A 23,692-nucleotide genomic window follows, 5' to 3' on the forward strand; every position below is an offset into this window, starting at 1 on the left:
AGGAAAACTGCAGAGGAAAAATCATGATGAATTACTAAAGCTAAATGAGGCCTAGCAAAACACAAATTCAGAAGTGGATGGAAACGTTCTGAAGTATTTGAAAAGTGCAAGTATAAATGTTGGCAGAAATGCCCGAATGTTCTGCAAGCTCTGTATACCTAGCAATAAGGTGTGAAAACAAAGGTTGTAGAAGGAATATAGAGATTAAAATTAAGAATTTGGCCATTATCATATAAGCCTTTCACAAGTAAATATCACAGGATAGCTCCAAGTTTACATAAAACACTGCAATAGTATATACTAGGGAACAATCAGTAAAGGAAGACTGGATGGATGAGGAAGAATTTTATAATCCTGGTGCTTGGGAGTAAGTAGTGACCATGGTAACCATTACTACATGTCTTGTGTTTAACAGGTGTTAAACTGATCATTTGTTAAACTTCTGTCTTTCTGTTTTTATTTCTAGGCCTCTTCCTTATCTTAGGCTTGATACTTTACCCTGCAGGTTGGGGATGCCAGAAAGCAATAAGCTATTGTGGACCTTATGCTTCTGCTTACAAACTAGGAGACTGCTCCTTGGGCTGGGCTTTCTACACAGCTATTGGTGGCACTATTCTGACGTTCGTCTGTGCAGTCTTCTCGGCGCAAGCTGAAATAGCCACATCCAGTGACAAAGTGCAAGAAGAAATTGAAGAAGGAAAAAACCTTATCTGCCTCCTTTAAGTCCAGTGGGGAAAAATACCAGCGCCTGGATGTTCATCTGCTTTCCATTGACTGGGCAAGCAGATCCACTTACCTGTTTCTACCATTTGTGTGATTGAGCCCCATGCATTCCAGGCCGGAACTACTGAAATGGTCTTTCTTCCTTGCTGGGCAATGAGGATCAGAGAAAGGATCCCAAAAGCAGAATGTAAATACTTGGGGATTTTTTTAGTTTCATTCTATATTCAGGACACAATGGTATATATTAATCTGACTGGGGAGATGAGGAATCATGTGTATTTAGCAGGAATGTTTCTGTTGTAACTGACAAATTCTGATTGATCAGATTGCCTTACCCGCCTTGGTCACTTTGAAGAATTTGGATTTAAAATAATAAAAGCCAGCACATTTTCCTTTTTTATATACAGAAGCCTATTTTAATTAGGCTTTCTTTCCAAGGGCCCCCCCCCCTTACCTGTGAGTATTTCACCACCACCTGATTTGGTACCATAGTTTTCATTGAGGTGCTTTTTGATACTGAACTTCCTTAAAGTACAGTGCCTTCTCAGATAGTAGGTATATGTTGGAGAGAGCAAAGCTGACACGCTGCAGTTTACACCAATCTTTAAACATTAAAAAAATTTAGTCCCTGCCAGGTTTCCTCGTCCTTGAAGCTTATAGTGCAAGATGTGTGCCAGTTGTTATTTAAAAGGTAAATGGTTTTGCTTCCACTGACTAGACTGTGGCTTTCACCTGATTCTGACAACATTGTTTGAAATAACTGTTGTTAGAAATATTTCTACAGCCTTTATTTACAACGCTTGGAATCCCAAGCAGATAACAACTCTCCACTGCACAGCTGGGCATTATCTTGAGAATGCCAACAGCCTGGCCTGGGCTGTAGCCTCTCCTACAACTGCAGATCACATGTTGGACTCCAACAGTATTATTCTTTCTTTTGCCAGTGAAACCTCATTCCTAGTCTACAGATGGGTCTGTCTCATGACCCAGAGCCACATGAGTCCTTAAGAAATTTACATTTTTCAGGAAGTCTTGCCAAATTCTACATGGCTGGGAAGACAGTTTTCCTTTTTTTTAAAAAACCGCATGTAGTATGGACCCCTTTCCAACTAAATCAGCAGAAATTAAAGAGGGCTTGCCACAAATGACATTCCTTTCTCAAAGGCAGTTGGTTGTATTACTTGTGGTGTTGCATCACTTACTAGAACTACTTCTGAAAACAAATTTTAAAGGTATTTTGAAAAACAAAGGAGTGATGCAACAGTGCCATAGGAGCATGGGGGATAATTCATCTGAAAAGTAGTTCTAATGAAATACTAAGTGAATTTTAGACTCTTCTTACTTCTTGGTAGTTTAGCATCATCCAATGACAGTGTTGCTCTGTCACTTCACTGTATAATACGGAGCAGAAGTTGTTGTTTATGCCTGGCCCGTTCCTTGAAGTGTGCCACTAGTTATCTATAGGCATTAAAAAAACGGTTGTCGCCGTGCAGGTAGATGGCCGGTTTCAGCACGCCGCTCACGGCGCTCGCAGTCCGAGAGCAGCTCACAGCCGCGGCCGCCAGCGCCCGCGGGGTCGCGCACCCCTCCGGCGGCCGCTGTGCAGCGCGACCCCCTCGGCCCGGCCCGCCGCCGGCGCGGGCCCTGTCCCGGGCGCCTCGGCCGCCCGCCAGACGGACGCGGAGGTGACGACACACGAGGTCGGCTTCTGCCGACGTTAAAAAGGGAGCGTTTGTTTTAAGCTAGCCTCTTCCTGCGCTCGCCCGCGCCTGCAGCCCACGTCCCCTCTGTTCTAGTCTGAAACGGGTAACTCGCTTTTCTTTTGAACATTAACGAGCCGAAATCCGTGCTCTGGAGCCAGTTCCGCCAGCTGCCCGCCCCAGCCGCGTCCTCACCCGCCGGTCCCCGGCGCCGCTCGGTGCCGGCGGGCGGAGGGAGTCCCGCCGCCAGGGGCCGCCGTGTGACGCTCCGCCGGCGCCCCCTGCTGGAGCGGCGGCACGGCTGGGCGCGCCAGCGGCAGCGTAGATGCGCAGTTTGAGCCTCCCTCTGGTGGGCAGCAGTCCCATGTCCACGTCGCCACCGCCAACGAATCTTGGCACTGTGTTAGGGCGAAGAATGCTGCTTTGACTTCAGCACTTGGTTAGTCGGAACGTCCGTTCTTCCAGGAGGGTGTAAAGGGCATAACTGCCTTGGCTTAGAAGTAACCAGTGACCAACCTTCATTTACATTACTAGCTGACCTCTGCTGTGATCTACGGAACACTTAACAAATTTTAGTAGTGCCACTGTTAAGTACAAAGGCGGTATTTTTCAGTGGTATGTTTTGCTTTTGTTTGCATTTATAACCAAGAAGAACCAGCTTTTCTGCTTGTTGCTGGTATACTATCAACTTGCTCTGCAACAACATAATCAACTAACGTGTAACAATATCCATGTTGATCACATAGCACACATAGAAGACAGGCTGGGAAGAAATACAGAAAAAAAAATCAGAATTTCTTTTCTCAGGGTTCTGTTTTTCTAGCAAGTGATGATGGTATATATTAACAGCTTTTTTTTTTTTTGGAATGAGGTTTTAAGGTATAGGGTGCACTCATTAAATCTGACAGCTTAACAGCTGTTTAAAGTTGTTCCTGAAGTTCACTTCAGCAGTAGCTTTCAAAGATCTTTTGGAAAAAAAAATCAGCTTCAAGCTAATTTAATTTCATGAGGGGGCTGCAGAGTGTAACTGCTTCTTAATTATATGCACTGCCTAGAATCTAGAAGTTGCTGGGGATTTTTTAAAACCTGTGTGCCAGTTAGTTCAATTTAACTTTGTTTTTGTGGTATTGAAGAATTCTTCAAATATCTGTGGTTTGATCAACTTTGTAAACTTGTATTCTGTAAAGTGCCATAGACTTTTTTTTTTAATTGTAGCATATTTAAAATATATATATATATATATATACACAAATTTGTGTGAGATGTGCAATACCAGGAATGGGTTTTGTTGTGGTTTCTTTTTTTTTTTTTTCTTCCCCCATTACTTTTTGCTTTTAAACAAGATATTTGAAAAGGGACTTCCCCAGGAAGGAGTGGCTGGAGTTTTGGTGGTGTGGACAAAAACTAAGGCATAGAGTAATGCAACAGAATCGCTGATTTTGAAGACTAGTACACCACTAGTAACTGCAGCTTCAAAATTTAACAAAAATCTCTTATATGTTGATTTGAAATACTCAGATCTATGTAATACAGGCAATTCAAATGTGAAGCTGTGTCCATCTCTGGCAATATATAATCTAAAAACTGAAAAGGCTCAGCAAGTTTCTTAATGTGCTTTATTTAAAATGTGGCACTGCAAAAACCACTGCTACTGAGCTGTTTCTGGGTTGTCTATATCACCTTTGTATCTATTTTACTCAGTAACGTTCTCTGGCTTCTAAGGGATTTTTTTCCAGCCAAATCATTTCCATTTTGCATTGTTACCCCACATCAGAATATCTCACCTCCTAGTGGTAAACAGAGAGGACAAGTTTTCCTTGGAAGCAGTGGGTGCTGGTGCCTACCTCAAGGAAAGGACGGAGCCCAACAAAAGCAGAGCAAGGCAGCAACGTATACAATACAGCCGCTTTGTACAGGAACAGCTAGAGTAGATTTTGAGCCATGGTTTATTTGTGGTACTGTTTTTCTGTTCTTGAGGCACCACTATGTACGTTTGTTAGCATGAGTGATGTGATGTTAATTTTCAATCTACATTTCAATTAAAATGTGAGTTTTCAAACTTTAACAGGAGTCTGACTTCCTTAATTTCAAACACACTAGACAAGTTGAGCCACAGGCAAGGTAGCTTAATATTAACTTTAATGGCATTTAAGATCCCAGCCAACACATGTTGTCAGTGTTTCATATTTCCGTCCAACTTAACAATTATTACCACTTACTGATCAAAAAGTATGTTATCTGAATTTGTAGCGATGTGTTATATAGTTGCATTAAAGAGACTTTATGATTGCATATGTCTGACAAATGTTTTTCATTTTGCAACTAAAGAACTGAAGTTCCTTGCTTATGGAAGGGGGTAGCGAAGGTTGTAACACAAATACTGCTTAATCACACAGAGTTTTAAAATGGTGTTTGCCACAATGTGTCTCACTTTTCAGCTGTGACCTGACAAACACTAGAGAGAGGTTACATACTGCTCTCTAAGCAAATGTATGGCAGAACTAGGAGTAAGGCTTTCAGTAGTTGTCACGTTTGTCTCATAGTTGTTGTGGTCCATTTCTATTAAATTTACATATAATCAATTGTGTTCAGTTTAATTACACTTCTAAACTACCAAGAAGTAGTACTTGGCTAAAACTTGGAACATTTAGAAACCTACAGTCCAGAAGAAGTTAGAGGATAGGCGTCACTCAGTGCACCACCATGTTAGGCATCTATGGATTTCAAAGCAGATACAGCAGTTATTCTACAAAGACAAAATACTGCTGAAAGAAATCACAAAGTACTGATTTGTATAGTTAAAAATACTACCTCCCTTCTTCAGTAAGGTTAATGGAGCTGGAATAGGGAATGCAAAGTTCAGTTCTCTTAACTGTGTGAACTACTGCAGATTTCTGTGTTCTAGTAACTTCTTCCCCAAGCTCCAACTAGGTTTAAAATGGTGATGCATTGAGAAGGTGAATGTATATTAGTAATATCAGAGAGACATGAATGTAAATGTCATACAAAGTCTTGATCCTGTGATTCACCAAAACCTTGTCTTCAGACAGATTCTTTTTCTTTGATTTGGTATCTTCGCATGAATGAAATTCTGAAAGCATAGGAATCCATGTCCCTAACCAGCTTTAGGTATCACTCAGGTGCAGTGGGAACAGTAGTTTGGTCTAGCTGAAAAAGGTACAGAAAAAATAATTCCAAATTTTATCACATTATTCTGACCACTTTCAATTGCTCTCTTACCTTTGACTGCCCAATCCAGCATATCCACTTTTTCCTCTAAAACATAAAAAATATATACATAGCAAAGACAACAGCCCTGCACTGCAAAATGGCTTTGGCATGCACGCAATGACTACGGCTCAGATGATCTATGATTGTTTAATTAGGCAATAAACATTGTAAAATCTACTCGCAGCACTGTCAGCTGAAACAAGTGGCAGAGCAGCTGATGCTGCAGAGACATCAGTGGTCAGAGGCAGCTGTTTTTTCATCAAAAGGCCTGGGCTCCAGCCAAAGTATCCCACACCCAGATCTAGCTGTACACATTTGAAAAGCAGAAAAGCCGAGAACAGTCACAGGGAACTGGACTCCAAAACAGGCTGCATCTTCCAGGCCTACAATGGCCCTCTTCCAGGCATGCTGCCAACTAATACAACCTCCAACTTTATTACCAAAAATCGGTCTCTGACATTTCCCATCTCACCAGTCTAAAGTTTTCCTTCCTGAATCATGGGTACAAAGAAGTAAAACCTGGTCTTCTCAACATTTTGCACAGCAACTCCTCTGTGTTAAAGTGTTCTTCTTCTTCACCTTTGAGTGACATTAACAACAAGGTGCAGGAACACTCCACAAAGTGGGACAGTACGTTTTATATATATACACATTACTTAGTCACATTGCTGCACCAAGTTATTGAGAGACAATAAAACAGTCAAACGAATGAAAAGCACTGTTGTTTGCTGTAATCACTATCCATTCATCCAACAACAACAAAAAAAGCACATTTCAGATGAGCTGTATATGCTTCCACGGAACAGCTGGACAACTTTTTTTCCCAGACTAAAATGTACAACAGTATGATCCACAAGTCATAACTTCCCATCAACGCTTTTTTTCCCCCCCCTCAGTAGTGTGTGACATGCTACCTAGTTTAATCCTAGCATAAAGTTAAACTAGTATTCTGCTGCCAAGACAAGAAATCTACACCGCTTCTTTTCTAAGTCTTAATTTTATCAGTAGAAAAATCAGGAAAAGCTACTTGCAAACACAAAATTAATTTGCAGAAAAAAAGTAGACTAATTCTTCCATATTTTAATGTAACTGACTGAAACCTAACACATCTGTTTTGCTTATCTGATCCACTGTGCCTTATTAGCAATTCATAACCAGAATGCTCTAGGTGCCTGCCTTTTCCTTGACAGAAATATCTTTCCAGAAGTATTATTGAGTATTTTTAATCACAGTGTCTTCCCTGTGCTGTTTTCTCTGTGTGTTCATGCCTTCCCAACTTTGTGTGTACAATTTCTTGAGGAAAACTAGCCTCTGCAAACGAGAGGAATTACCTCCCTACACCAGCACTTAAACTGTGTAGTAATTCTAACCATAAAACGTGACTGGATCATGCTGCACAACTGCGCTTACCATCTGTAAAAAACCTGTCCCTTTAGTCCGCTGCCACTGCCATCCTAGATCTGTACATTACAAAGAAACACATCAAGTTGATGTAAAGTTTCATCACTACTAAATGATGCATGCATGCACAGGTGCCTTCAAAAACTCACATCGGCTATCTCCCAAAATAATTCTGACTGCACCTCAGAGCACTGTTCTCAGTATTGTGCATTTGCAAACATAACTACATCACAGTGGTCTAGATGAAGTCATTCTGCCTTTCAAAGAAAACCCAGTAATAAATTCAGTACTAGAGAGCATTTGATATTTGAAAAAAATCAGAACTAGTGCCTAAAAAAACAGAAAAAGCAAGACACAGCAGTGATAACAGAAAAAGTCAATTCATAGGCAGAATTAGGAAGATAAACACTATCAAAGCAATGCTGGTTTTTCAGCAACTTTAGTTTCAATACCATTTTAGGATTCACGTAATACCTGTAGAATTTCATTCAGTAATGACAGAGCACCTTTAAGATTTTAACTTGTGAGTTTACAACACAAGGAAGTGGGCTGCAAATGTTCAAGAATTTTCTTCGTAACAGTTGAGTAGACCAACTCTCAATATAATGTATCAATTTGACAGTTGACATTTTGCTTCCCCATTTCAGCAGAATTACAGCCTTTATATACAGAGTTATAAAAAACAAGTGAGACTTTTACACAGATCATCCACTCTGCACATTATACTGACTGTTAGAAGAAAAATCCCTATATTGGTCAAAATTATACAGAGCAAACACCCAGGAAAAAAGTCCTTTTTTATTCTATGACACTTGTGTTAATACAATAAATATACAAAACTTCTGAACTACTCAGACATGCAACAGAGGGACAGAAGTGCATTTGTACAGAACCATGACATTCACCAGGACGGCGGAGCATTGTTAGTAATTTACAAAATATACAAACATCCCTCAGATAAATAAAACCAACTCTAAATTACAGATCAATAACTACTGACATTCCAGTGTTTAAACTTCGTACTTTGTACTCAATTTGCCACAATACTACAAAATGACACTTAAGTGGGCGCCATACTCTGATTAATAATGGACTGTGATATCTGGTTTACGTTAGGTACAAAATATTCTAACAAATACCAGCCTTCTGTTGTCAAAGCTAAACTCAAACTTCTCCCTGCCTTTTGGGCTGCAAAGTGTCAGAGATTTCTGATTTAAACAACTCGTGTGTAACTGAATCTTGAATTTCACTTCAGTTTAAATCCACACACTCAATCCATCACATTATAAATCAACGCTCCCTGTACACAGAACATTAAATGTGTGTTCTCAAAGAGCCTTTAAACATTTAGGGAAAAAAATCTACCTGCCAAATTCAGATTGTATTCCTAATGGGTTTATTCCATAATATATTCTGGTATGTTATTATGCAATCTTCAACTTAAGTTAAATTGCAAGGATGATGTCCCTGTGATTCCTATCCAAAAAATACGAAGAGAATTGCTTGAATTTAGATTTAAAAGTAATCCATAGTATACTTTCTAGATACAACCCCCAAGTTAAGTCTAAAATATTATCAAAAGAACAGTCTTGATATACAGCTGCTAGAAGGATGATGCCTGATCTCAACAGCACATGGTGGCTTTTATCTGGAAAGCTTTTAATAATACTCCACACAAATTTAAGTTCAATGCTAGCATGTCCACTAGTATGAAAATTTAGAGTCCTTATTACAGAGAATATTTAAATTGCTTTAACTTCATGATGCAGAGAACATTTAGAGGCAAGTATATTCGTTAATAAGAACTTCAGCATAGGTGAAACTACGACATTTACCCAAATTCAAGCTGGATTTAAAGAAATTAGTAGAAGAAAGGAGACTAATAGGGACTTCATGCTAACAGTACAATACTGATCCAGGGTTTAAGCTAGAGCATTTATTTTTTGTAATGCTCTTCTGTTATTAATAAATACAGTGTAGTGAAAAAGAATCTGTGAAAGTCAGTCCATGTTCAGAACATGGAGGGGCCTCAGAATTTTATGCTGTCTCACTAAAGGTGATTCACATTAACAGCTGAATTTATGCAGCCACAGTGTATACTTATACAGGTTATGGGAATGTGGTCCTTCCTGTTTTCATTTTCGAAAACAGAGTTTGAAAAAACAGTCCAAGTATAGTGTATAAGACTCATGAGGCAATCCAAGAATATAATCCTCAAAGGAGAAAATCAAGATGTTATACTAAATTCTGATTATATTCTATTATATTATGACGGTACATACCATTACGGATTGTTCAGTTCCACAGCACCAATTTAACCTCTTAGGCCTCCAGATAAATGAGTTAAAAATTAACATTGTTAAAGATGAATATTTATCATGTTTCCAATTCAAAATAGTTTAAAAGCTTTTTTGCTCCACCTTAATTCACAACACAGAGATGGCTGAGTTAAAGTGAATTCAAGTATCTATTAAATGCCATTGCTTAAGAAGCTTGGGTTTAGACAGTATTTCTGGTAGAAGATTAAATACTGTATAGTTAGGTTTTTGGACAAGCAGTAAACAGACTGACTGACTAGGCTAGAGATTTAGTACCACCATTAAACACAAATCTAAACTTAAAAAAAAAAAACCAGACCCCAACAACAACAACAAAAAAAAATACCAAGAAAAAATCCCAAATACAACAAAAATACCACTGCATGTAGAAGAGGGGAGGAGGGCAAGAAACTAGTGTTCTAAAAGTCAATACTGGTTTCTTTGCCAGCAAAATTATTACCCCAAGACATGAATCTGAAATTTAAAATAGCAAATATATAATCATTTAACTTTGTGATTGAAACCATCAGTTAACTTCCTTAAACTGTACACGGCATTACACATTCTGTTACAGAGAATGTTTATGCACCATAGTAATTTCTCACAGGTAGAGAATACTCCATGAAAATAGATACAAACAAGTGCTATTATTATAAAGTGGTGCAGGTAAATTCTGGACCAAAACACTATTTAAACAAGATCAGATAACTCAACAGTATTCATGCAAACTTACAGGTTTATATCAAAAGACTTATCCTAAAAAAACCCCAAGAAAAGAATTTATAATATCTACCTTACTTGTATTTGTCCTCCAGCAGCTGCTGAAATTGCAAAAGCAGTAGCTAAACCTAACTTTCTACATCTCCCAGTCTACCCCGCTTCATATAGTTAGAAATAGGGAAAACAGTTCTTACAAAGAAAAATAATTGATCCAAATTGCTTTCCTGAAGTTAAAAAAAATACTGGAGTGAACCACTAAAAAAACCTTCCGAAGTCTTAACACATTTATTTGACCATTATATACCACAATTAATTCTCAGGCCAATTGTTGAAATTATTTATCCTCCATAAAATATGGAAGGCTCTATATTCTAGAATGCATCATCTTAAAGAAGGGCAAAGAATGGTTATAATTTTAAAATAAATAAATTTATAATAAAGTAACCAAACATTTCCCATTTCACCCATGCACAGCTGCAGAAGACACAAACATGCTGTGTGAATTTTCATCTAGGCTTGCCGGGAATACAGTAAGTGACTGGAAAATAAAGTACAATCAAAGAGAATGGTGATGACTTTCTATGTTCCCCTACATTCGGTTACCCTTGAACGCGTTCTGAGCTGCACTGGTTGCTGCTGTTGATGCGGCGTTGGCTGCAGCAGTTTGTACAGTTTTGTTGGACATCACTCCTGTTGCAAATTCCTGCTGCGCCTTCTCAAAACTAGCACCAGTCGTGCGGTAGAGACCATGCACCTAGGGAGGTGGAAAAGCAGTGAAAAGGTGGTGCTGAGCCTTCCATTTCTTGGTGGACTAATAGCAAAGTCTCAAACACAAAGCATTAACTGTGTGGTGGGGAAATCTCTTTTGCTCATGTGTTTGGGACAATCCAGAAATGAGAAAATGGGATTTTTTTTCCCGTGAATACTGTAACCTTTGATTGCCCTGCTGCATGCATAGTTTGACAGTAGGAATACCTGTAACTTTTTGCAAGTTCAGAGGGGCCTCATAAATCTTTACTAAAACGTGCCTCGTATCTACTGTCTGAAATAGCATATTTAAATTCACAAACAGGCTGCATCCTTAGCAACACAGGGCTCACAGCTTGCAAAAATGTCTTCTGTCTCAATTTGTATGCAATTTGTCCTACTCCTTGAGAGAGTTAATAAGCGTGCATGTTAAAAAAAACAGCAGGAAAACAAAACCAAAAAAGTAGTTTTGAGTTCACTGTGTCAATAACATTTTCATGAACTTTCTTCTACAATTTTTAGAATCATTTTAATTGATTGATAGTTACAAGAACAAGCTAAGCTATGACTGAATATTAAGAAGTATAAAATATCATAATGCAGGTATGTATCTGCTAAATAGTATGATGACGAATAGCTCTACAGATTGAGATATTAAACAATGTCTTACAAACACTAAATAATATGACATGTAATCTCTAGTACAACAAAAAAACAAAGCCTGAGTAACTTCCAATTACCTGGGTATTAAAATTCAAATGCTATTTCTGACTCATATTCAGTCAAGACACAATAAAGTTATCAAAAATTATTGCAAAGACATTTTCATTCAAGTGTAGCAGGAAAACTAATGTTTTAACTTTTTTCTTTGTTATAAATGTGACTATTTCTCATCCATAAAGATACACCAGGTCACAGCCGAGTATGAAAGTTTTTGAAAACAATCCAGATGCATACATTAGGAAGAGTGTAAAAAAATGCTCCACCATACACTTTTCTTGCTTGTTTCTTTCTTCTGTACCTGAGTATTTACTCAGAAGAGAAATATGGAGAAGAGACATCTCCAAGCAAAACGTAAGACTTCTAGATACCTGTAAATATGCCAGAAGAGTTTTGGTATGTGAAAATCTTTAAGTGTGACTGTAACTGAAGTTGAATTACTAGAATTGCCAACACATCATCAGCAAAATTCTCAGTTACATTTTATCTAAACAACATTAAAAACTTACTAATATTAATATCTAAACTTAGGTCTTCTGGATGGAAATTCACAAAAAGGAACCAAGAGAAAAAAGCGTCTTTCTTTGAGCTTTCATGCTATGTAATATTAATTGACAACAAAATGTTAATAGAAACACAGAAATAAAAATCCTTTCATGAGATGCCAGGCATCTCCCTCCCTCTTCTACTGATTTTAATGGGAATGATTTTGGTAAAAGCTGAAACTTTGCAATCATTTGACTCACACTTCACTCAGGCTGAATCACTACAGATTTGAAAATTACAACCTGGCATCTACAGGTACAATCACAGTGTCCAGTGCATACACCTACCCCTTCATTGTGAGTTTACCTCCCAGTTTCTCTTATTGAGAGCTATCCTTCCCCATTTTAGTTTGCAGAAAGTATGTACCTTCTACAAACTGCATTTCCTCACTCCACAACAGTATAAGCAAAAAAGAACAGTTGTTAATAGGTAAGGCACACCCTCCAGAATATTATTTAATCCCCTTAATCTTACTTTGTGAGAGAGTACCTCTCTCAAGCAGGAAAGCCAAAGCCAGAACAAATACAAGAAACAGAAGAGGGGAATAATATGTAACTTACCTTTTTAAACATAACTAAGGAGATAACAGCAGATGCTGTGAAAAGTGCAGCTATGATTATCATCATAATGCCAACAGGAATACTCTTGTTAAGACCAGTAAGAGATGAAATCCACCCACTGAAGGAAGAAGAAAGGACAACTTTACTAGAACAGCACATGAACTATTCAATCACAGGTATCCACATCAAGGTAAGCTTTATAACCTCCTGGTTCTGACTTTAGAGTACTTTTGAAGTAATGGGAATTTTATATAAGCATATTTCGGTTTATTAATAAACTTTTAGAGCTTAATTTCCATTTTTACGAATGCATGCAGTGAAACTATATGAAAAATTATTATCATTGAGCAGATTTGTGAAGAAATTAGAGTTGCTCATAAACTTCTTGGGTTTTTTTGGCCGTACTTTTATTTCAGATTAATTTAAGACGACATGGTTTCATGGAAGAGAAAATGTGCCCAGAAAGATAGCTTCGAACTTCTTTAACCATAAAACAAAAACATGCCATATACACAGTGCTTCTATATGGGAAGACTGTGTATCCACACAGTGATGCTTCTCAATTGAGGTTAATATGGTAATTTTTTGAACTTGATAGCATCAGATTAACTAATTGAAAAGCTTACTGTACCAGTATCTACTTAAAACATTTCCCCATTCTGAAAAATTGAAACACCAACAGAAAAATACAGTATCAAACCACAAAAAGAAGGTTGCCTTTAAGAAAAATAACACGTTGAAATGGAAAAGATTCTTCCACAGAAAAAAAAGCAAAACATTTCTGTAAATCCAAACAACCTTAAACTTTCTTCCACTGTTTCAGATTGCTTTGATATCCCCTTAGATATCCAGTCCAACTGGACTATACCACAGAATTCCAAAATCCAAACTGTAATTAGCATTTTCTGATGATCTGGCTCTCTTTCATACCCCTTCCCCAAGCATCCTTAAAAGCACACTCAACATACTTGGAGACTGGCCCTCTACTATACTTTTTTATTTTGTTGATCTCAATGTATCTACGAAAAATCAAAACAGCAGCAAGAACAAAAATGATGAAACGGGATCTTTTATTACACTACAGTTCTAAAGTAACGCTATTTTGCCTGCTTTACATATGTTTGGAGGTTAGCAGCAAAAAGCACTGATACAGAGAGGTGTCATTACCCAGCTACAGTATCACCAGTCACAGCTCTCCATCCTACCAGCTGGCTACTACAACCATGCTTTTAGTTAACTCAAGTTTGTTAGTTTGTTGTTTTGTTTGTTTTTTTTCCCCAGGGACAGGAATCAATTCACAATAGCTTTTCCTTATAAAAGTTAAGTATTAAACCTCGAAGACTCAAATAAATTATAATATACATAAAAGCTTCATGTAAAAGCTTATATACTTACAAGCATCAAAAAGAAAAAACAACTACTGCAGAATAAGGAGCTGACTTGGACAAATGAGCTTTTCAAGTAATATCAGATATACCACTATATTAAATTCAATACATTGTTGACTTATTCTTCAGATTTTAGCCATTAATAAGTAGTAACTATATTTATATAATTAGAAATAACTAATGATACAAAATAATATGCAAACTATATTATTGCTGTCTAAATTATTTTTATCTTCTCTAAGTTTTGCTTATGACTTTATCTTAAATATAGAGAAAGCAGTATCTCCACACACAACCAAAACAGAGAAGGTCATGTATTAACAATTCAAACTGGTTTAACATTGCAAGAGGAAAATTTAACCAGCCTAATAACAGAAGTACCTCACACTCTTTGGGGTAAGTTTCATTCACTTTTCCTAAAAAAGCAAAAATTTTTTTTTTGAGTGCTAAATATAGCAATTCCAGTGAACTTGAGATTTTTCTGGAACACAGAGTGTATTGCAGTTGCTATATCAAATAGGAATGTTTGTCTTACAGACAATGCTACAGCAAACAGAATACTCACCAGTTTCCCCATCTTTGAAATCCTGCAGCTTGAAGTACATGTACAGCAAACTGACAGATATATACAAAGAAGAACACAAAGAACCTGAATGAACTGTCACTCCTGAAAGAGGGGGGGAAAAAGATTAAAGCAACCAGGAAAATAATGACTTTTTGCAAATACTGTAGAACCAATCTAAAACTTTTTTCTGCATTAACTAGGGGAAAAGTGCTTTCATTTACTGACAGTGACTTGAAGTTCAATAATTCTGTGAGTCTGTAGAGTGTTTATTTACAAGAGCTGCTCCTTCATCTTTCATATAGTATTTTTATCATCTGTACCTCTAACAGAGGTGAGAATAGCAGCAAGATACTATTCCTTAGTGTTCTGTTCAACACACTGCAGGGCCTCTTAGACTAAACATAGAAGTTCTGCTACAAGCATGAAGAACATAAATCTACTCCACTTTCAGACTGAAGCTCACAGTCCTGGCAGGATGGGAAGAAAATACTTTACTTGTAAAAGAAAATAAAATGTAATATGGAATTACTGAAACATAGTGAACATAGCGCAGACCAGAATACTGAAGTGGGTGTTGCTTAAAAGCAAAATATACAAAATCGGTTTGCTGTTAAAATGACTAAAATGCCAGCCTAACGAAGACTGAAAGTAAAAATTTAAAAATAAATAAATAAAAGAATGTACAGGCAAAATCTCAGTATAAAACCTCAACTTACTACTATCAAAACTAATCATCATATAATTTTCTTGTTATCAGCATTCTCAAAAAAGTAGAAATAAGTTAAGTCACAGAATTAGATTTTGCCCTTAATAACTCTTCCTGCAGAAGGGAGTTTGTCAATTATATTTATTTAACCAGTTCAGTTCAATAACTATTTTATTTTCATCTGAGCAACTGACCAAAAATTGAATATGGAGGTAGTAATTCTTCTTTTCCAATCAATATTCCCCAAGAAAAGCTATGGATTTACTAGAGAGCAAATGCAAATTAAACTACATGATTCCTCAAAGATGTGTGGGTACAGAAATACCTCCTTGGTTAGCAAAAAGAAACAATCTCATTTAGTCTACAGGTTATGCTTAACTGCAATTTCTGGGCATCGATCTTTCTCTACAAGAATCAGTATATTTTAACTGAGAATATCCTGAATCACTTCAGAGTAAAAAAAAATTTTTAAATCCCAAGAAATGCTATAAAGATACCAAATTTAGAATCTCTACATGCTGATTTTCACCCCCAAAAAATGTTAATTTTGTATGCAAACCAATCATTCTATTCTTAAACACAAAACTACCAAACCTCACACTTGTGAAGTCTGCAAAGATTGCTAAAAGCTATGAAAACCACTAGAGTTTTATTATATACCTGCTCTACTAATTCTTAAGAATCTCGGTCTACTTCAATTACAGACACTGTAGGTCACTCGCCAATACAAGATTTTTATATGTAGAGCTTTATGAAGCCAAAAATTTAAGACACTCTTAACTATTAGCCTACTGAAATTCTTGGTGTGAAAGTATAGCGATTTAATGAGAATTTTCCTTAAAATTGTTATCAGCCCAATACAAAGTTAAATATTTTGTCAGTGGTAGAAGCTATAAAAACTTTAATAAATTATATTCCTAACTATTGCCATCTATGTTTTAAATACAACAACTAAATCAATGGCAAACATACTAATTGTTTCTAATGAAAGCATATCGAAGGATTATCATAATAATAATAATCAAGCAAATTCTGGAATGTTAATGCATTTTGACAAGTTTTCAAATATCCTAAGTCAAGCCGAAGTTGTTACCTGAAAGCTCCATAAAGGGGTCTGTACCAGCAGACAAAAGAACAAGGTGTAAAAAGCAAGAACCAGAGAATACTCAATCCAAAATCAACCCCTCGTGTAGCATCAACGTAAAACCAGGCCAAACATCCAAAGATATTAAGAAACAGTGTCACTGTATGGACTGTAGAAGTAAAAGCAAAATAGTCTTTATTAAGTTATGTGTATACAATAGATCACAACTTTTAAAGTAATACCCCAACTGAGCATTTTTAAACAAAACGTCAGCATGCTAACAATAAATCTTTCTCAATACCCTCAGCAATACACTGATTTTCATACAGTTTTCTAACTTTCTGGTAAACCCTGTATTCACAAGTGAAAGTACTGAACATGAAAATTCAAGTGCTATTAGGTATATGGTGAAGGAAAAAATCCTGTCATAAAAATAAGACATCTTCAAACTTAAAATGATGAAAACAGGTTTCTACAGCTGTAATAATTGATACTTTTTCTACAGTAATAACTGGATACAGATATTTAACAGACTACTGAATATTTCTGGAGAGAAAGTTTATAAACTATATAAAATGCATCGTAAATTTAGCACTGTACACAGTTTGAAAATAAAATTTTCCAAAAAAACTTTCAACAAAAAGCTATTTATCTTCCATGTAATAAAGTAAAAAACCTTCCACTCAGTAAAAATGTTTCTCAATAAAACAAGATCTGCAAGAAGCTGTTCTAGATGCTTTAACACATACTGTATATTCAAGTATTTCTTATGACATTGGTCTTACACATTTGCCTTTTTGGTGCTCAGTTCTTTCTTAGCTCATCACTAGCATTTTCTCAGTGGCAGACCTTGTTACTCAAACTATTGAGTTTCTTCTGAAGCAAATGCATTTGCATTCCAACTTCAGAGGTTCTTTCAAACATATTTAGTTCTCAGAACAAGATACAGGAGTATTAAGAAACATTACAACTACTACCTTCATGCTATGTGGCACAGTTCTGCCAGACTTAAAGAGATGAACATGAATTTCTGTCTTTATTCAGCAATAACCAATGATTAAGGAGTGATTTTGCTATCTTAGAAGACCATTTCTAATCTTGTGGACCAAGATAAAGCAGAGTATTTACAATTGAGAGTGCACAAGCTGCTCCTTGCAGCAATGATTTTTTATTTAAGTTCAGATACACATTTTAGTCATTCTACTGGAAAGCAAGGTTAACAGAAGAACTGGAAAAATAATAAAGACTGAAAAAAAAATGCCCACATCACTGCATGAAAGGCTGATGAAACTCAAAACATTTCCCTCAGACAAATCATATTTTCCAGAGACACCAGAAACAGAAAACGTTGCACTTTTAAATAATTAGCATTTAACACACCTACATATCTTAGCAATGTTCAAAGAGGTCAGCAAGGCAACTGATTTCAGAATTTGTGTGTGTGTGCCTCATAAAGCACAACAAAGGATACAAATCCAAATTCCTGCCTTCCTTTGATAAATATGAGAAAGATTACTATGGGGTATTCTTTGTTTTTCTACTTAATACTGGAAAACAGGGAGACCCCCTAGATTACTAAAACCATCCAGGCTCTGGTGTAATTTGAACTTTTACTATGAATTACTATGTTTTCTGTAACTGCAATTACAATAACAAGACAAGTTTTAAAAGAATACCATCAGTGCAGAAGGTTGAAATGTCACACCCACTACTGATACTCATTAGCACAATAAAACCAGCCACAGAGGGTCTGCTTCACTACTGTCACAGAAAATCTCAGCTGTAAAAATCAAGTATTAGCAAACTACAGATGAAGATGAGGGACTGCACTGACAATTCTCCCTTTGCTCCACTCACCCTTCTCTCTGCCTGCTGCAAGGTACAGAAAGGCATTTGTTCTTTGAGCCAACACCTTCATTAAGTGACCTAGATAAGCTTTGCTGTTGTATGAACAGAGGTGGTTTTATGTTCAGGTAATGGTTTTAAGTATCTTCTATGTACTTGCCTCTTCAGATTAAACCATTAAAAGAACCTCTTCAGATAAAACCATTAAAAGACAATGACCACCTAGGGACTGAAATGACCTAAGGCTTTGGCAGAAGTCTGCAACATGCAATGTCTGCATGACAATAACTTCACAGCTATACTAATACAGTCCTCAGTATCTAAAAATATGATCTAAGAATACTTGATCTAAGAATATCTTCACCTAGTTTAGCTGTGGAAGCAGTCGAGGTTAAAAAAAAATAAAAGGGCATTCATGCCAGACTAAGAGTGAACAATAGGAAATTACACCAGTTTAATAAATATTCAGACTCAACTTCATTCTTACTAGTGTAAACTTCCTTGTAAAGAATCCTACTTAAATATACATTTTCTATCTGAATTAACTACACTTTACAATCCATTAATTATAAATGTATTTATAGAAATCCAAGTTTGAAAGTAAACTGTAAATAAAGACAAGTTGCACTGATGCTATTTGGCATCTACCTTACTGAGATTATTGTTTTGCAATCCCATTTGGGACTATGAAAATAGATTTTTGTAGTAAGTTTCATTTCAGCAGCGTTTTATTGATGATATTCTCAGGAAACCAAAGTCCTCACCAGGATACATGACAAAAGAATGTGCTCTTCCCAAGATTCAGCTGGACTGTCACCCTCAAGGTGCCTCAAGGGGAATGGGACACATATGAAGCAGAGGTTTGTGAAGCCACAAGGCAACTGACAAGTGGAGGACAAAGCTGCTGAAGCCTGATCACACATAACCTTGGAGCACAGTGTGACTTCAAATGTAGTTTAGGATTTTCTTTCTTGACTGTTCTGCTCTTTTTGGACAGGGGGCTTGGTAAGACATGTGCAAACATGCCTTACAAATGACAGAATTCTTTTCCATAGGAAAAAATATATTATAAACCAGGCTTAGATCAGTACGCAACATAATATGTTGGGTTTGTGTGTGTGGTTTTGGTAGCAGGAGGGTGCTACAGAGGTGGCCCCTGTGAAAAGCTTCTTGAAGCTCCCCCAGCTCCAAGACTCTGGCCAAGGCTGAGGCAATTAGCAAAGGTGGCTGTGCCTCTGCGATAACATATTTAAGAAAGGGAACCTGAGAGGAGGAGTTAGAGTTGTAAGGAAAATTACTATGCAAACAGTGAGATCAGCTGAAGAAAGGAAGCGGGGGTGGGGGAGGTGTGCCAGAGCAGAGACCCCCTGGCAGCCCGTGGCGAGAGGGCAGGCTGTGCCCTGCAGCCCATGGAGGTCACTGGTGGAGCAGATGCCCACCTGCAGCCCGGGGAGGGGCCCACGCCAGAGCAGGTGGCTGCACCCAAAGAGGGCCGGAACTCGGAGGGAAGCCCAGGCTGCAGCAGTCTCTTGCTGGGAGGACTGCAACACACGGGAGGGACGCACACTGGGGCAGGTCAGGAAGAGCTCCATCCCATGGGAAGGTCTCATGTTCAAGAAAGTTCAACAACCACACTGGAGCAGGGGAAGGAGTCCTCCCCCTGAGGATGAAAAAGCAGCGGGTGATGAACTAACTGTAACCCCAATCCCTTGTCCCCATGCACTGCCGCAGGGGAAGAGGTAGAGAAACTGGGAGCAAAGCTGAGCTTGGGAAGAAGGGAGGGGTGGGAGGAGGTGTTTTTAAGATGTGGTTATACTTCTCACTGTCCTACTGTTTAATTGTTAAACTAAATGGAGGTGGCGGTGTTTAAATAAATTTATGTTCTCTTTCTTCCTCTAAGGAGTCAGTCATTTGCCTGTGACCCTAACGGGTGAGTCATCTCTCCCTGTCCTCACCTTGATTCCCGAGCCTTTTGTTCTACTTCCTCCTCCCCATCGCTGAGGGGGAAGGAGTAAGCGAGCAGCTGTGTGGTGCTCAGTTGCCCTCTGACATATAAGCACATGCTATCAAAAATGTGAAGGTGTTTTTTTTTTCTCTACACAGTACATTAGGACTTCAGGTAAAATACTGGACACGGTCCACACTGTAAAATTCTTGATGCTACACACCAAAATATACGTAATAATATGGAGTGAGCCAAGCAGCAACCAAACATTCAGACCTCTAGAAAACATAACCTACAAAGAAAGACTAAGTAAACTATGCTAATTTAGCCAAAAGGAGATGACTAATGGGGATAAATGTGTTCACCATAACAATGTTGGACAGAAAATGGAAGATAAAACACAGGAAGGGAGAATTAAAGTATACTCTGGGAAACATCTTCTAATGATTAAAAACAGCAACCCACTAGAACAGGCTTGGAAGGAGTTTATCAAGTGTCCATCCTTGGGAGGTTCTCAGGAACAGGCAGAACAAGCATCAATACAGACTGATATGTTACTACTGATCATACCCTCAGACAGAAGGATGGATGAGATTAAACTCTCCTAAACAAAAAAAATACCATAAAAGTTGACACTTCAGGGTATTATTTTTCTACCAGAATCTACAGTTTAAGTCACTGGCCTTTGAAAACGTTTTAAAGTCTTGTTCATGCAAAATGGAAACATTCACAATCTATATAAAGTAACAAACTCAAACGACAAAACCTTTCCATGACATTAAGCAGCTCTTTGGTTTGTAACTTCAAGTAAGAAATATTCTTTGAAAATCAGTAGTGCTCATTTTGTATGTTATCAGCCTGTGGGGAAAAAAGCTGAAAAACACAGGCTTTTGAGCCAAAAAAGTTCTAGTGTTAGATACAGGTCAAGAGATGTGACATTTCACTAGTAACAACATAGAAACATCTAAAAAGTAAGGCTCAGTGCTAGAGAGCCAGGAAAACTGTCATTCTATCTGCAAGCTACTAAAACAGCAATGGTCACAAAGCCAAGACAGAATAGAAAAGCTCCACTGGCAGCTAATAGAAACCATTTCTAATTGATTGCCATTGCTCACAAAAACATGGGAGTGGGCAGTTAAAAAAAAAAAAAGGCTCTCCCCAGGGAAGAAAAAAAATTTTAAAATGTGCAAAGATAAAATCACATCAAGGAGTAAGAAAACTCTGACTGCTGACACAAATAGAGAAAAGACTGATGAATTTATGGAATAGGGATACAAACAAGACTTGTTTTCTCATGAAATAAAGAGAATATAGATCTGAAACAAGTAAAAAAATATCCTCAGATACATAAAGACCAAGAATAAGCATACAAAAAATTGCTACTAACCACAGAAACACACAGAAAACTGAATCTGAAAGGTTTGTTTCTTTTGGCTGCTAAAAAGGAAGAGGAAAACTAATCTACTTTACAAAGTGCTGAGCATGCAGTACTAGATTTATCCAAATGTGACTATGTTCACAGAACCCCTAGGCCTTACAAGACCGAGGAAGTTCTGCAAGAGGAAATAAAACGTACGGTAGCGCAGCATGCAGAAACATGTTGGTTTGCTATGGTAATAAGTGCTTCCACTGAGGAAGCACAGCTGCTCTAATGAAAAGTGAGCCAAACCATGTAAGTATGATCCTGGGAAAGAAGAGTCACAAGCACTGATTTAACAGCCAGCCCTAAGGCCCAGAGTTCAGTATTCAATTTTTTTTTTTTTTTTAGCCTGAAATAGATTTTGTCTTTCTTTTCCTCTATCGTGCCCTTTTCCTTCCTTCCTGAGTAATCCCTAAATCAGAGTACTAAAGAAGGGAAAGAGCAAGAGGGCTCAGTTAAAATCTCAGTCTACCTAGAAGAAAATCTGTCATGTTAGTATAAAAGCACAACTCCTATATATTTTGAAATACTGTAACATTGATGCTTCCTTTATTTATTGCTATAAGAGAGAAAAAATAAAACCAGTATTAATATTGAATTCTCACTGCCCAACTTCACCTTGTGTTTGAAGCATACAGCATTTTCAGAACTCAGTCCTGCAAATGGTCAGAATTAGTAAGTATCCTAAAATTTTGGAGTACTTGATCTTCGATTGCATATAAATCCTAAATGTCTGTCAGATTTATGAGAGTGACTGGTCACACATTCTACAGTGGATTTACTTTTTATTTGAAGATTAATGACCCAGCAATGAATACAGAAAGCTGTGGATTGTGATGAAGTGGAATTCACTTGATTCAGTGCTGACTGCTCATTTTGTGTTTCAATTATGTGGTTCAATCACAGTAATAAGATCACCTGATTAACAGGTAAAATTATGGAGATTTGCTAACTAAATCTGAAGCCCTGAAAAAAACACAGAAAAGTTCTGAAATTCATATTCCCTTAGTATGCTAAAAATATGTTAAAGGCATCAAAGCACCTATATCTTTGGAATTTCCTCAGTCTCAAGAGTAATTATTAGGCTCCCTTCACAATTGACAAGGCAGAAGACACAAACATTCTAGCAACTGTACATTTGGTCCCATATTTCTCCAGTCAAAACACAACACATGAATGAGGGCAAAATTAACCCCACAAAGATGGTATAGAGCATTCCTTGAGTACAAAGTATAGTTTTAATGTGGACTGATTCTTCAGCTGGTTGACTTTACACTATTTTTTTAAATAGAGTAAAATGATACCAAGTCTCCACTACAGACAAAATACAGATATAAAACTATGTATATTAAAGCAAATGGATATTCTACTTCTTAAACTTGCAAGTCTAAATACTGATTGTGAATTTTATTTTTTAATATATAAGCTGATTTTAAAAACAGTGAAATTATGTCTAAGTTAATGAATGGCCAAAGCTCATTTTACAACAACAGAGATACTTAAACCATAACAATAAAATATACTAGAACCAAACTGCCTAAGGATAATCCTCCTCCTTTTTTTCTGTGGAAGTTTCTATTGCATAATTCAATACTTTCAAAATTGAAGCTAACAAAAAGATTTCACTGCAATGTTTGACTTCTGGATTTAAAACAAGTTCTCATTACAGATGTTGCAAAAGCCAAAGTAGCAGGTATGCATCATCAAACTGAATAGGCTCTTTGTTTTTTCTTTTAAAAAAAATACTTACACATCCACAAATAGTACATAATCTTTACTGTCTTCTGGAACTCTACAGGAATGTCTACAGAAAAATCCTGGTAGAAACAAGGACCTACTGGAAAATTTTCAGGAAGAGGTGGCCAGTTATTTTTTCTACCTGCAAAACAGAAAAAAAAAGAGCTTTATAATACAGTTATAATCTCTGTACACTAGAAAGATATATACATTTGGACTTGTTCAAGTTGTTTTATGCATGAGTTTCACAACCATATCGATAATCTGTGCTACCAAAACCCAAGAGTTTTATCAGCAGTCCTCACACAATACTGAAAATAAACTTCAGAAATAAAA

At 37.2% G+C, this 23,692-nt stretch overlaps 2 protein-coding genes across 6 annotated transcripts in view; one reads left to right on the top strand and one right to left on the bottom strand.

Annotated features, from left to right (window-relative positions):
- LHFPL2 (LHFPL tetraspan subfamily member 2) overlaps positions 1-4,715 on the top strand; it is a 121,387-nt gene extending 116,672 nt beyond the window's left edge. For all 4 annotated transcript variants that reach the window (XM_074933030.1, XM_074933031.1, XM_074933032.1 and 1 more), the window contains one exon: positions 467-4,715. In XM_074933030.1, the coding sequence (XP_074789131.1) occupies positions 467-723 (257 nt within the window). In that variant the 3' untranslated portion in view covers positions 724-4,715. The remainder of the gene's footprint in view (positions 1-466) is intronic.
- A 3,118-nt stretch (positions 4,716-7,833) lies between these two features.
- The window catches only part of SCAMP1 (secretory carrier membrane protein 1), a 52,556-nt gene continuing 36,697 nt past the window's right edge, over positions 7,834-23,692 (bottom strand). For both annotated transcript variants that reach the window (XM_074933028.1, XM_074933027.1), the window contains 5 exons: positions 23,370-23,498; positions 16,419-16,578; positions 14,620-14,721; positions 12,667-12,784; positions 7,834-10,847 (listed from right to left, as the gene is read on the bottom strand). In XM_074933028.1, the coding sequence (XP_074789129.1) occupies positions 10,683-10,847; positions 12,667-12,784; positions 14,620-14,721; positions 16,419-16,578; positions 23,370-23,498 (674 nt within the window). In that variant the 3' untranslated portion in view covers positions 7,834-10,682. The remainder of the gene's footprint in view (positions 10,848-12,666; positions 12,785-14,619; positions 14,722-16,418; positions 16,579-23,369; positions 23,499-23,692) is intronic.

The sequence above is a fragment of the Athene noctua genome, chromosome Z, assembly GCF_965140245.1.
Source record: "Athene noctua chromosome Z, bAthNoc1.hap1.1, whole genome shotgun sequence".
Taxonomy (NCBI): Eukaryota; Metazoa; Chordata; class Aves; order Strigiformes; family Strigidae; genus Athene; species Athene noctua.